Source organism: Misgurnus anguillicaudatus, chromosome 9 (assembly GCF_027580225.2).
Source record: "Misgurnus anguillicaudatus chromosome 9, ASM2758022v2, whole genome shotgun sequence".
Taxonomy (NCBI): domain Eukaryota; kingdom Metazoa; phylum Chordata; class Actinopteri; order Cypriniformes; family Cobitidae; genus Misgurnus; species Misgurnus anguillicaudatus.
In genome coordinates, this window is record NC_073345.2 from 30,906,631 (window position 1) to 30,921,270 (window position 14,640).

The 14,640-nt window shown below is 38.3% G+C and overlaps 1 protein-coding gene across 2 annotated transcripts in view; it reads left to right on the forward strand.

Moving 5' to 3' along the window:
• The window catches only part of crb2a (crumbs cell polarity complex component 2a), a 33,815-nt gene extending 19,466 nt beyond the window's left edge, over window positions 1-14,349 (forward strand). The window contains exons 3-14 of one of the 2 annotated variants that reach the window (XR_012371216.1): window positions 1,050-1,245; window positions 1,337-1,476; window positions 1,589-1,747; window positions 3,189-3,302; window positions 3,374-4,327; window positions 4,590-5,146; window positions 5,393-5,558; window positions 7,171-8,041; window positions 8,134-8,250; window positions 9,642-9,768; window positions 10,775-11,623; window positions 13,676-14,349. Coding sequence is in view for 1 of the 2 variants with exons in the window: in XM_055180471.2 (XP_055036446.2) it covers window positions 1,050-1,245; window positions 1,337-1,476; window positions 1,589-1,747; window positions 3,189-3,302; window positions 3,374-4,327; window positions 4,590-5,146; window positions 5,393-5,558; window positions 7,171-8,041; window positions 8,134-8,250; window positions 9,642-9,768; window positions 10,775-10,996 (3,623 nt within the window). In the remaining variant the exon portion in view is untranslated. Of the gene's footprint in view, window positions 1-1,049; window positions 1,246-1,336; window positions 1,477-1,588; window positions 1,748-3,188; window positions 3,303-3,373; window positions 4,328-4,589; window positions 5,147-5,392; window positions 5,559-7,170; window positions 8,042-8,133; window positions 8,251-9,641; window positions 9,769-10,774; window positions 12,103-13,675 lie in introns of those variants that run through there. The other variant, XM_055180471.2, reaches the window with a different exon arrangement.
• Window positions 14,350-14,640: the final 291 nt, after the last annotated feature.

The window sequence follows — 14,640 nt, forward strand, 5'->3', positions numbered from 1 at the left end:
GTACTAATTTTACTTCTTTATGTGCAAATATGTTCTTTTTGAAAGGGTACTGCCCCAGTGACAGCTTGGGAATTTACAGTGCAACGTAAACAGCATTTAACAATCCATAATTTGAGATTGGCAACCATTACCTTGGTTTGCTTTGTTAAAGTCTGCATAAATCAAGTTTTTATAAATATAATAGCCTTAAAGGCGGGATGCATGATCTTTGAAAGCCAATGTTGACATTTGAAATCACCTAAACAAACACGCCCCCAATAAAATCTGGACCTTCTTTTGATAGACCCGCCCCACACATACGCAATCCAGGCAACGATGTCCATTAATAGTCACGCCCCTTTAGAGTCCAAAGTTTTCATTTTTGGGTAAACTATCCTGTTAAAGATATCTACTGTATAAACTAGTGTGCTCCAAAACATTGATAACATTTTCATTTTATAGTTATAAACATTCAAAACTTATTTCAATTAGGATCACAGAATTGTATGACATCATTCTCCACTTCAGCTTCTCATCTCACAGATGTGTGAGGTAAACTAAATACTATTGGCTATTTTAAAAGGGGAGGAGCCATTTAACATGTCAATGCATCAAAAAAATGGATTTCAAGGAAGGTCAAGTTTTTGAACAGCCAATGGTCAAAAAAAAGATAGTCCCACCCCAAACTTACTCAAACACAACAAAACAAACTCAAACATACTGATAGCCGATCACAAATTAGAAACTGTTAAAGGGATAGTTCACCCAAAAATAAAAATTCTGTCATCATTTACTCACTTTCATATTGTTACAAACCATAAATTTCTTTGTTCTGATCAACACGGAGGAAGATATTTTGAGGAATGTTTGTAACGAAACCGTTCGTGAACCTCAATCACTTACATAGTAGGAAAAAAGAATACTATGGAAGTGAATGGGGCTCATGAACAGTTTGGTTACAACAGAAGTTATATAGTTATAAAGTTTGTTGATTCAAGCTCATATGGTGTGAATTCAAGCAATGTTATCTCTGATATGTGAATTGTGCATCTTGTTCAATTTCTCCTCAGGAATAAACTGTGAGATAGACATTGATGAATGTCAGTCAAACCCCTGTAAAAATGGCGCCACCTGTCACGATCTGGTGGGACTGTACACCTGTGACTGCATCCAAGGGTTTGAAGGGTCCGACTGCGAGGTCAATATCAATGAGTGCCAGAGCGATCCATGTCAGAATGGAGGAATCTGCCATGACCTCATCGACAGGTAAGGGCACGACTAGTGAAAGCTAAATACAAGTGAATGGGAGCCGTGCACATAACGGCCGCCCTGATTGCTTTTGTGTATTTTTGTGCAGTTACGAATGTGAATGTGAGGGGACTGGGTTTATGGGTGACCATTGTGAAGAAGATATTCCAGAGTGTGCTTCAAATCCATGCCAGCATGGAGCAACATGCCTAGAAGGAATTAATCACTACAATTGCACCTGCTGGCCAGGTAACTCTCCTTAAATATCCAAAAAGAACGCTTTTACAAATCTCTATTTTAAAGGAGAGTTCAATAAATGACTCTTTTGTTGCTCTTAACTGATATTGGCGTGTATTTGTAGGTTTTGAGGGCGATAACTGTGAGGTGGATGTAGATGAATGTGCCGATACTCCCTGTGAAAATGACGGTGAATGTTTTGAGAAGTCTAAACCTGCGCACTCTGAATTCAGTTACTCCGACGCTGCTGGTTACGTTTGTCAATGCCAGCCAGGATATACAGGTACTTATAATGCAAACATACAGATGTACACATGCAATCCCATACGGCAAATATGTTTTAAAGGGTTAATTCACCCAAAAATGAAAATAATGTCATTAATGACTCACCCTCATGTCGTTCCAAACCTTTAAGACGATCATCTTTGGAAACACAGTTTAAGATGTATTAGATTTAGTCCAAAAGCTTTCTGACCCTCCATTGAAAATCTATGTACGGTATACTGTCCCTGTCTAGAAAGTTAATAAAAACATCATCAAAGTAGTCCATGTGACATCATTGGGTCAGTTCGAATTTTTTGAAGCATCGAAAATACATTTTGGTCTAAAAATTACAAAAATTACGACTTTATTCAGCATTGTCTTCTCTTCCGGTTCTGTTGTGAATCGTGTGCGCGAGACTAAAGTCACGTGACTGCAGTGACGTGGCTTACATGTTATCCTCAGACATGTTTGCAAAGTTGTTGTTTTTTTCAAACTTACAGCATGCGTCTCCCTCAGACGAACTTCACAAAAAAAAACAGCTGGGGCGCACCAGATAACACGTCAGCTGGGTCGTATGTCATCCGCGTCACTGCAGTCACATGACTTTAGTCTCGTGCACGCGATTCAGAGCAGACAATGCTAAATAAAGTCGTAGTTTTTGTTATTTTTGGACCAAAATGTATTTTCGATGCTTCAACACATTCTAACTTACCCACTGATGTCACATGGACTACTTTGATGATGTTTTTATTACCTTTCTGGACATGGACAGTATACAGTACATAGATGTTCAATGGAGGGTCCGAAAGCTCTTGGACTAAATCTAAAACATCTTAAACTGTGTTCAGAAGATGAACGGAGGTCTTCTGAGTTTGGAACAACATGAGGAGTCATTAATGACATTATTATTACATTTTTGGGTGAACTATCCCATTTAAATATTTTTTCAATATATTTAAAAATATAAAAAATGGCCAAAAATATATTTGCTGAAATATGTTTAAAAAAATATATTTTTTTTTCACCATAATTTTTTGGCCATTTTTGTATATTTTTAAATAAATTTAAAAAATAAATATATTTTAAAGCAAGAAAATATATTTATGTCACACTGGAAGAAAAAAAATTAGGTTACAAACCTGTAAACATAACAGGTTTGAAAGGGTTAAAATTAAATTAAAGTTTTCAACTTCAAAAATATACTTTATAAAATAAAATTGTATTTAGCATTTATTTAAAATATATTTTGGCCAAGAATACATTTCTTGCCATATGGGTTTTAAAATTAGAAATTTATTTTCTTGCCCTTGAAATAATTTTAAAATATATTTAGTTTTAATCTTCATATCAAAATATATTTTCTATATTTAAAACATATTTTTGGCTAAAGAAATACATTTTTTGCAATATGGGGTTATGGGTTATGCATTTTACTTATATATTTTATTTACTTTCCACAGGAGAGAACTGTTCAATAAACATCAATGAGTGTGCGTCCAAGCCATGCCACAACGGAGGCAGCTGTGAGGATCTTGTAAATGCATACACATGTTTGTGTGCAAAAGGGTTTGCAGGTTAGTATTTGCACGCGTGAAGATAAGTGCACATGTGCCTGTTTGTTTTATTAACCTTGTGTTTTTCTTAGGTGTGCAATGTGAGGTTAATATAGACGAGTGTGAGAGCGCCCCCTGTCTGAACGGAGGCGTATGTGAAGATAGAGTGGGTGAATATATGTGCCACTGTCCAGAGCCTAAAGAAGATCTTCTGCCCTGGGGAGGACCTCAGTGCAGCGTGCAGCTGCGTGGTTGCATTGAGCATCAGTGCCAAAATGGCGCCACCTGCCTGCCGTGGTTTGATGGAGAAAAACATGGACATACTTGTCTCTGTGCGGCTGGTTTCTACGATGACGTCTGCTCTACATCGACCACGTTCTCATTCTCCTCACCGAGATTCTTCCTGTTTGAGGTTCCACAACTTGAGCACCGAAAGAGAGAAGCAAAACCCAGGCATTCCCTGGAGGTCCGTCTGCGATTCCGCACCACGCTACCGGATGTGCTGCTGTTCTTTCGTGGCAATGCTGAAATCTTCCTGTCCCTGCAAATTGTTGGGGGTGAGCTTCGTACCAGAATGACCCCGGAGGTCGGAGCGCCAGTGGAGGCACGTTTGCCAGGCCTCGTGAGTGATGGAGTTTGGCGTGAGGCAGTGGTGAGCATTGAAGAGTCTACCAAACTTGTTCTGCAAAGCTGTGACAGTCAAGCATGCAGGGTGGAAAACAAGCTTCTGGGTGACCATAAACCTTTTTGGACCCATAAGAGCCTCACAAATATGTATGTTGGCGGAGTACCAGAAGAGTATCTGAAGTTTACTTTGAGTGGGCATGGATTTTTGGGTTGTATGGAGGACCTGCAGGTGGACGGACGTCATGTTCTACCCCGTGATCTGGGTAATGCGGATGAGAGTGTGGAGATGGGATGTATGAAGACTGAATGGTGTGAGATAGACCCACAGCCCTGCTCTCAACAAGGACAATGCGTCGACCTCTGGAACGGCTACCGATGTGACTGCTATAGACCTTACCATGGACATGAATGCACCCAAGGTATTGATCCACACACTGTCTGAACCAAACATCAGAAAATAACACAAAATAATGTTCCCCAAGGGTGGTGCACCATTAAGAATTTATCTGAGAAAGGTTTTCAATTTTGATTCTATTTCCTAAAAGTTCATCAACGTAACGTTTACCCAAAATTTTGGGTGGACAAGTTGCAGACAAATCAATTCCAGTTCACTGTAATCAAATAAAACGTGGACAATTCTTATATCTTTCTCACACACTTTCTATTTCTTTATCTTCTCAGCTTACCCATCCTGGACATTCGGTCACGAGGACTCTGCCAGCTTTCTTGCGTTTAAACTGCTGTCCGATTTCAGGAAAAACTTCAGCGTGACGTTTTTCCTGCGATCGCTTCAGTCGAGTGGAATGTTACTTCAGTTTCGCAGGGCGGGGGAACCTTACTTTACTGTCTACCTGCAAATGGGACGAGTGAAGGTGACCTCTGTGGCGAAGTCACCCGTATTGTCATTTCCAGAGTTTGTCAGCGATGGGGAGAAGCGGCTGTTGCAGGTAGACGTCGAGGATGGTCAGGTGTTCTTTATCCACAAAGGCTGGCGTGTTGGACTGGGCTCACTGTCTGACTTGGAAGTTCTAAAAGGAGACCTGGTGTATGAGGGAGGGGTTCCAGGTGAGGGCGGAGCCGAGTGGGGAGGCCACTTTAAAGGCTGCCTGCAGGACCTGAGACTGGATGATGTGCATTTGGATATGGAAGCATGGAACGGTAGCATCAGTGAGACTGTATATGTGTCAAGTCAGGCACAAAATGTGCTTTTGGGATGCATCAGTGATGACAAATGCAAGGTATGTAGATGCCCATACAGCTTACATTAACATTAGTTGGAAGAAGCTTTTACAAGTGCATTAAAGGTAAACATTTTATCAGTATGTCTGTTCACTGGAAATCAAACCCATGAGCTTTTCACTGCTAACATATTGCTCTACCAATGAGCTACAAGAAAACTATTTACTGTTTCATTCATCCCATAATTACAGTGGGAGAAAGCAGATGTTGTGTTGTTTCTCTAAGAACTTTATTTTGGTTTGCAGATGCAACCTTGCATGAATGGAGGAGAGTGCACCATCACATGGAATGACTTCACTTGTTCCTGTCCACGAGATTTCACCGGAAAGACGTGCGAAAACCGAGTATGGTGTGTGAGCGATCCTTGTGTAAATGGTGGACGCTGTGTGGATCTGTCGGACGGTTTTGAATGTAGGTTTATGTTCTGCACACAGCTGGATTTATAACACGCCTATCCAATGCTATCTCATTGCAATTCGTATGGATTTTACGAGGTGGCTAACTCTTATTAATTTGTACGACTATATTCGTAGATTTTTGTAAGATTTTCCTTGACCTCTGTGATATTGAGGTTAGGGGCGGGCCAGCAGGGTTTCGTTATTGTTTTTTTATGATAATCATACGTTTTTGCGTGATTAACATCGTACTTATTCATACGAATTAGCCAACTCGTAAAATATTTACAAATTCTCTTGAGATCAGGCTGGCCAATCAGTATATGCAGAGTTAGTATATTGGAAAAAAATAGAGATGTATCGATATATCAGCTTATAATTGTTATCGGCAGATAAAAGCATTTTTCCCACATTCGGACATCGGCCGATTGTTTATAAAAACAGCAAATGATCAGGGCAGCTTATAAGCTGGAAATCAGAAACGCATCAGTTTGTTTGCTCTGCACTTTTAGGATTTCATGACAATAATTTGAAACAAGTAGTAAAAGGCAAAACTATCGGTATCGGTAGATGTCATTTTAATGGGGCATACATACCAAACACAAATTCAACGATTTGCGCAAGTAGATTACATACAAAGTCAATGCAATGACGCGCGTAGACGCAAACTCGCGTGGGCCGATGTGAATAACGCGCCACGATTGTCGTGAAAACATGCGCTATTCGCCTCAAATGCATCTTTGAGCAAGTTGAAAATAACTGAAAAATGTATATGACACGAAGTTAAATCCCGCGAGTAACCTAGAGTGAAGAATGTGATGCTTCGTGTTTGGCGTGTACGCAACTTAACTCATTCACCGCCATTGACGAGTTATCTCGTCATTTATGAGTTCATATTTAACTAATAAATATGCCTTTCTGGACGAATTTCAAAGTGATGGCGCCAAAAACGAATTTATCAAAAACGGAAGTTAAAAAGATTTAATGATTTATTTTAACTGCCTTTATGTTTGATAGTCATTCTGAGTCTGATGTCTAACATAAATTCCTTTACAAAAACGCAATTTTTAAGCTTTTTGCTCAAAATGTTGTTTTTTTGAAGAGAAATATCCATATTTCAGTGGTTAAATTAAGTAGAAAAAGTAAATATATAATGAAACGTTTTTTCCCCATTTTGTTTGTTTGTTTATTGTTTGTTTATTGTTTGTTTGAAAGCAGAGGGTGTGTTCTTTAATTTGATATAATTTGTATGTTTATATATTTATAGAAAATAATTTTTCCTGCAAGGAATTTTGTGAAAATGTTGTTAAAATCACAAAAATGCAGGTGGGCAACTTTTCTCAAAAAGGCTGGCGGTGAATGAGTTAAGTAATTGAATATCGGTATCAGCACAGACATTTTGTATCGGTACATCCAGCAGAAATATATTCTTCTGTTAGCGTTTTTCAGTAAACATATCAAAAAATTCTAAAAACAATAAAAATTTTGAAGCAACATTGTATATTTGTTCCTAATTTTGTTGATTTTTTACTTATAACAAGTGCATTATGACAAAATCTAAATCTGAAAACAACATATGAAACCACTGCTAAAGAAATAACACATTTGATTATTTTTTCTCTTTTCAGGTATCACAAATGCAACTTTTGACAACACCCCACTACACTACAGTGCCAAAGGGACCCTAGTTGCCCCAGTGACCAATGTTACCATAGAGCTGCGTACACGACAGGAAAACGCTGTATTATTGCGCGCATCGAGAGGGGCGGACCTTTTCCTGATCGGTCTGGTGGATTCAGCCATTCACGTAGAGCTTCACAGCGACAACAGCATGGAACCTGCGATCTTCTCCGGACGGAGACATGTTGCAGATGGCGACTGGCATCACCTGCTTGTGTCCATGGCCTACTCAGAGAGTGATGCGTCACCATGGATGATTTGGGTGGATGGTATCATTGATGGTAGCAGTGCTCCTGTGCCTGCCAGGAGGTTACATTTCCTCAACGACCGGTCAAGTATAGTAGCACTGGCAGAGACGTACACGGGGTGCCTGGGCACGGTGAGGGTGGGTGACGTCTACCTTCCGTTTCTAGACAACGTTAAAGCACCTCAAACATCACGGTTTTGGCGACGTCCTGACGAGCGTGTACGCCTAGGGTGCTTTGGGGCACCGGTGTGCCAGTCTCACCCCTGCGGGCGAGGTGGCACGTGTGTGGATCTCTTTAATACTTTTGGCTGCCAATGCCCACCTGGTTGGGAGGGGACAATCTGTGAGAAGGAAATTGATGAGTGTGCTTCTGGACCCTGCGTCCACGGCAAGTGCAATGATAAGTTTAATGGGTTTGAATGCGTGTGTCATCCAGGCTACGGTGGACCCATCTGCTCAGAAAACCTGGATGAATGTAAGGGGTCGCAGTGTAAACACGGTGGCACCTGCGTGGATGGGATCAATGGCTTCACTTGTATCTGTCCACCTCAGTACAGTGGGACACGTTGCCAGTGAGTACGCATTACTGATTGAGGTCTTTAATGAAATACAAAAAATTGAGAGTACTTTGGTATTCAAATATATGTGTGTTTTGGTTTATCAGGTACAACTACCCTCCTCTGAAGTGTGAAATGGACTTTGTGTGTGAAAATGATGGTGTGTGTCATGACACACAATGGGGTGCGAACTGCACCTGCTCAGCAGGGTTCACAGGAGACAGGTGTGAATAACTGTAATGGATAAACATTTAATCACAGTTATGGACCTATGAGGGCCCAGAGATGAACAGCACAAAATTAAACCATAAACGAACTTAAAGGAACACGCAGACTTTTTGGGTCCATACATACCCTTTTCATGTCTGTCCATGCCGTAACTCTGTCTGACGCACCCGCCGCTAGCTTAGCTTAGCACAAAGACTGGAAGTAAATCGCTCCAGCTAGCATTCTGCTCCTCACCACAGGGATAGTATAGTAATAATATAGTTTCCAGTATGTATTTGTATATGACCTTGTATTGTACACGGTGTGACTATATAAATCACATAGAAATAGGAAAATGTTGGCATTATTTTGTCACTTATTGGGAGCAGTATGCTAGCTGGAGCCATTTACTTCCAGTCTTTGTGCTAAGCTAGGCTAGCGGTGGGTGCTTCAGACAGAGTTACGAGACGCACAGAGATGAAAAAGATATGTATGGACTTTTCTAACTCTGGGGGATACAGTGAATAAGCTATAGTCCTAAAAAGTCGGCATGTTCCTTTAAAGGAATAGTCTACTCATTTTCAATATTAAACTATGTTGTAACCTTAACTAAGAAGAGTTGATACATCCCTCCATCATCTGTGCGCGCGCACGCAAGCGCTGGAGCGCGCCGCGACACCTCGACAGCACCCAGCCCAGCCCCATTCATCCAACGGCACCAATCAGAGATAAAGTTAGAAGTGACCAAACACATCAACGTTTTTCCTATTTAAGACGAGTAGTTATACGAGCAAGTTTGGTGGTACAAAATAAAACGTAGCGCTTTTCTAAGCGGATTTAAAAGAGGAACTATATTTTATGGCGTAATAGCACTTTTGGGAGTACTTTGACTCGGCGCAGTAACACCCTCCCTCTCCCATTATGAGAGTGAGAAGGGGAGCGGACTTTTCAGGCGAGTCGAAGTACTCCCAAAAGTGCTATTACGCCATAAAATATAGTTCCTCTTTTAAATCCGCTTAGAAAAGTGCTACGTTTTATTTTGTACCACCAAACTTGCTCGTATAACTACTCGTCTTAAATAGGAAAAACGTTGATGTGTTTGGTCACTTCTAACTTTATCTCTGATTAGCTAAATGCTATCGAAGTGTCGCAGCGCGCTCCAGCGCTTACTTGCACGCACACAGATGATAGAGGGATGTATCAACAATTCTTAGTTAAGGTAATAACATAGTTTAATATTGAAAATGAGTAGACTATTCCTTTAAGGGATATTTTATGGTGTTGTGCACCTTTGGGTCACCATTTGAACTTTATGAATTTCCATTTGTTACCACTAAATTTGAACATAAACTTTAGTTAAATAATATACAATTTTCTGACCGTATGCATTTGCATTTTCTTCATTCAGATGCGAGACAGAAATTGATGAGTGCGGTTCCAGCCCGTGTCTAAATGGAGGATCCTGTCTGGATCGGCAAAATCGATTTCAGTGTTTGTGTCCAGCGGGATTCAGTGGCCAGTTCTGTGAAACAAATGTATGTAAAAACATTCATAACATACAATTTTGTTCCTGTAGCTCAATCGGTAGAGCATTGCATAAGCAGTGCAAAGGTTGTGGATTCAATCCCAAAGTACGGTGAACGTGATTTCACCAAGTAAGATGTGATCCTGGATCAACATCATTGTTGGTCCTGGATCAACATTTTCATTAACCAATCAGATTGAAGGATTAGGATTAGGGTGTATTTTAGGTTTAGGTTTAGGATTGGGTTAGGGGCTTTTAAGAAATACTCCTCAAACTATTATTTCAGACTAATTTGAGGGTTTAAATATGGTTAGGGTTTGAGTTAAGGGTAGCTTGGGGTATCTTTGATTAAAACGTTGATCCAGGATCAACAAAAAATGTTGATCCAGGATCACATCTTACCTGGCGAAATCATGGCGACCCCCAAGGTACACATATGTCACTTAAGATTAAAGTGTCTGCCAAAAGCATGTACTGTAAGCAAAAATGAGAATGCAAACTATTTTAATAGCTTAATCTGAACACATCGATATCAGTGGCGGCTCGTGACTGCTCATCCGAGGGGCGCTAATTCAAAATAAGTATTCGGAGTGCCGTGTGTTGCTTGCGTTTTCAAAATATGTGTTTGTTGCGTCATGTGAACCACGTGTTTTGTCAAAATAAGTGCCTGCTGCACACGCGTCAAAACCGTTTATGATAAAAAAAAGATGCTCAAGTTCACAAAATACACGCAAGATACTCCATTAACAGTAAACTCTGATTACACACGAGATTATGAGAGTACCTGGCAAACATGAGCATCTCTTTTATCAAAAACCCTTTAGACGCATCTGTATTTTTACAAGACGCGTGATGCACAGGATCTCTCGACGCGTAGAACACATATTTTGAAATTACAAACCACACACATAACAGGCTACATACAAGTTGTGATGAACTTCGCACCGGCGCCACTGATCGATATACCTGCTCAAAAAATCAACAGTAAATATGAATATCTCTCTCTCTCTCTCCAGAAACAATCTCACAGAGATCGTATCCCTTGGCTAGTGATTGCTGTTCCAGTGGTTTGTGGCTGTGCGCTTCTGGTGGCCATCGGTCTCATTTTCATGCTGATGACCGCTCGTAGGAAACGTCAGTCGGAGGGAACGTACTCCCCAAGCCAACAGGAATTTGCTGGTGCACGCTTGGAGATGGACAGCATGTTAAAAGTACCACCCGAGGAGCGTCTTATATGAAAAATAAGCCAACAGACGTAATCGTATAGAGTTAAACATCATCCTTGTGTGACTGGAACTACACTGGACCTTCTGTGGAGCAAAAACTTTTTACCACCGCATCCTGAAGATGCAACAGATGAAGGGCAGCTTGAAAACCATGCATTAAAATAGTGGATCATTCACATTCCACTCATCTACTGTCTTTTCTTGTGGATAAATGCATCCTATTTACATCATCAGAACAATTATAAGTCTCCAACTATTATGTAAATACAACAGGACCCTTACACTGACTCTTGGGGAAAAGGAAAAGTTGCAGAGTTTAAAAAAATCCAGGAGGATTTAAACACGTTCAAGTCCAAAAAGTTGAAGTTGGACTTGATGTGGTTCTTTACTTTATGGATATGTGAACTGTGTCAGCATGGCATTATCACATTATAAGGAAACAGGGGACAATAATAGTTTACCTACAGTATTATCTAAAACAGACCTCTCATTCAACATGTATAAAACAGTATTAATGAAGAAATGCACTGACTAGTTAATTTTTTGACTGTTGATGCCTTCAAGTCACGTCAGGATAATCGTATGAGATGAGAACATGAACACAACCATGAAGTTTCCAGTGGGGAGCTCTGAACCTTTGTAAGTGTTACTTTTCCAGATTGGGATGCTATACATTTTTGGTCACAACTAAAAATGCTATCAGTCAAAATATTTTTAACTTTGAATGATGACCATAGTTTGTACACAATGTATATCTGTCAGAACTCATCTAGATGCTTTTGGTGTGCTACGTTTTCCATCAATCTCTGTGGCAGCATGAGGATACAAACTACAAAAAATACAAATATAATGCACTGTCCAACATATACAATTTTCCTAACGGAAATAATTCGGTGATGTTAAGGTCATAAGTAGGAATTTCCCATGCATACTTGAAGGCACCATAACATTGCTCATGGCAATTCATACCTAATTTACAAGCCGACCAAATCGTCTTGTTTTCAGTACAAATATCAAAAAATCCTAAGTCAAGATGTATTTTCTTGATGAGCAAAATGACCTAAGGAAATAAGTCTAGTTTTTATATAAAACATATAAAAAAAAATTTATGAATTTTTTGAATGAATGAATGAATGAATGTTTAAGAAAAAGTTCAAGATTTTTTTTCTTCCCATACAGCAAAAAAAATTCAAATTCATAAATATATGCTGATATGAAGATAAAAACTAAATATATTTCAAAATGTATTTCACCTTGATATATTTAGTTTAATGTATGTATATACATGTATAGCAAATACATTTCTTTACAACCCATATGGCAAGAAATGTATTCTTGAACAAAATATATTTTAAATATAGACGGTTTCAGCAGTAACAACATAAACAAGCGGCTGTCGTGGTCCGCACGTTACTTCCGGTAAACTCCGCTAAGAATAAATAACAACAAAGTTCTTTAAACGTATTTTATTTATATAGCAAGCAAAAAACAACACATAAATTACCTAGGAAACCAAAACATTTTTTATTTTCGACAAGGCATTTGTTCAAAGATTAGTTTAGCAACTAGTCAGACCATTAAAAAAACGAAACCGGAAGTAACGTTCGGATCCAGACGTGCGTCCGATGAAACCGTCTATATGCTAAATACAATCTAATTTTTAAAAAAGTATATTTTTGAAGTTGAACATGTATTTAATTGTAACCTTTTCAAACCTGTTATGTAGTTTTTCTTTCAATGCGATGCAAATATATTTAATTTCAATTATATTTCAAGTGAGTTTGTGCTTAAAACAAGCAAAAAATATGATGGTAAATATATTTTACAAATAATGGCTGAAAAATATATTGATGGAAAATAAAATATTTTTAAACATATTTGCTGAAATATATTTTTCAGACATTTTTACTATGTTCACTTAAATATTATGTTTTTCGTCTAAAACTTTTTAATGTAATTTTGCTCATCTTGAAATGCATCTTGATTTAAGAATTTTCAGATATTTGTACTGAAAACAAGACAGAAATACTACGTAAGAAACCAATTTCCAGTGTACCAATTTTTAAATTTTCATACAATTTCCTTTTGCCCCAGTGACATTGGGTTTAGGGGCGGGGTATCAACTGTTTTTTTTTCTAGTAATGTGTTTTTGTATGATTCACTTTGTACAAATTCATACAAATTAGCCATCTTAATACGTAAGAATTTCAATGAGATCAGGCTGTAACATCACAAAAAGTTTTAGAGGAAAAAATATGCAAACTACTACTAAACCATAGAGAGTTGAACACTGAATAAAACATATCATCCCAGGTGCTAATATCAAGTTGTTTATATTTGAGTGTATGGGGTAATATCTATAAGATTTTGGTGTCAGGTCCTCCTTCACTGCTATAGATACAATAGATCTGATAATCACTTGAGGGCTATGGATTTATATCCGTTAAAGTCATGTGAATTTTATTATCATTTAAAACAGATAGAGAACTGAAGATGTAGATACACTTTTTATTTCAAAAACGTTTAAAAAAGCGTTAATCGCTAGATGAGAATAATTGAAGGGGTGGGGGGGGATTGGGAGTGTTGGTGGCCTAGAGAAATCTGTGTCTCTCTCTCTGCAGCTAGAGGTCACGTTTAATTTTTGTAATCAATTTGGGCAAAACAGGAATAAAACTTGTGTTTTTTCCACAGTGATTGCCATGTAAGTTTGAGTCTGATATCGGGAAAAGCTGTGAACAAAATACTGTTGACAATCACCGCACAAAACCCTATCTTTTTTAATAATGTATTTATATTTATACACATGTGAGACTACTAAAGATGCAAATAAAAGCAATAACAGTTGTTATAAACTTACAACACCATGCCCACTGAAATATCAGTCTGCCAACAGGGAAAATACCGGTGTAAAAAATATAGAGACGAGTTATTGCTGAGGTCCCGGTGATCTGCAGATTTAATGAATGTAGTATGTAAAAAGTTTTTGAAAAGTTTCATTTAGTTAAATGTGCAGCTTGTATGTTCATGAATGTTGTAAACTATGAAAGTAATTTGTTTGTTATTTTGTGCGTCCTGTATTTTTCACTTTAATTCAAGTCACTACACTCAAAAACACATAGGAAGCAATGTTTTTTTTTAAGTTTTGTTTAAACACTGTCGAAACATCTTTAAACACTGTCGAAACATGATTTTATCTGTATATTTTTGGATATGTAAATGTGCACAAATTGTTTAATAAAGGTTTCTGATGTGTCTGACTGGGTGAAAATTAATAAATAAACGAATAAAGGTGATGTAAGCCAAAGCTACTGGCGATCAGTTAAAATAAAAATTGTTAATACATTATGTACAATGTAATATTATGATGCCAACACTGTAAAAAGTAATACCTAGATCTAACTTATAAAAAGTGAGGCAAGTGACTGCATGGGAAGTTTTAGGTTGAGTCAACTTTCAACCTTTTTTAAGTATATTGAACACACTAACATTACTTAATATGAATGCAATAAAATTGAGTTGAGTTAACTAATTGTGCTAGTAGTACTCAGTTAGATAAACCTTCTTTTCTTGGTACAGGTAGCATATTTATGGTTAGTTGTTGTTTTTTATGCCGTGAGATGAGGGCTAGAAACGTTTATTCAAACAACGCAACCACT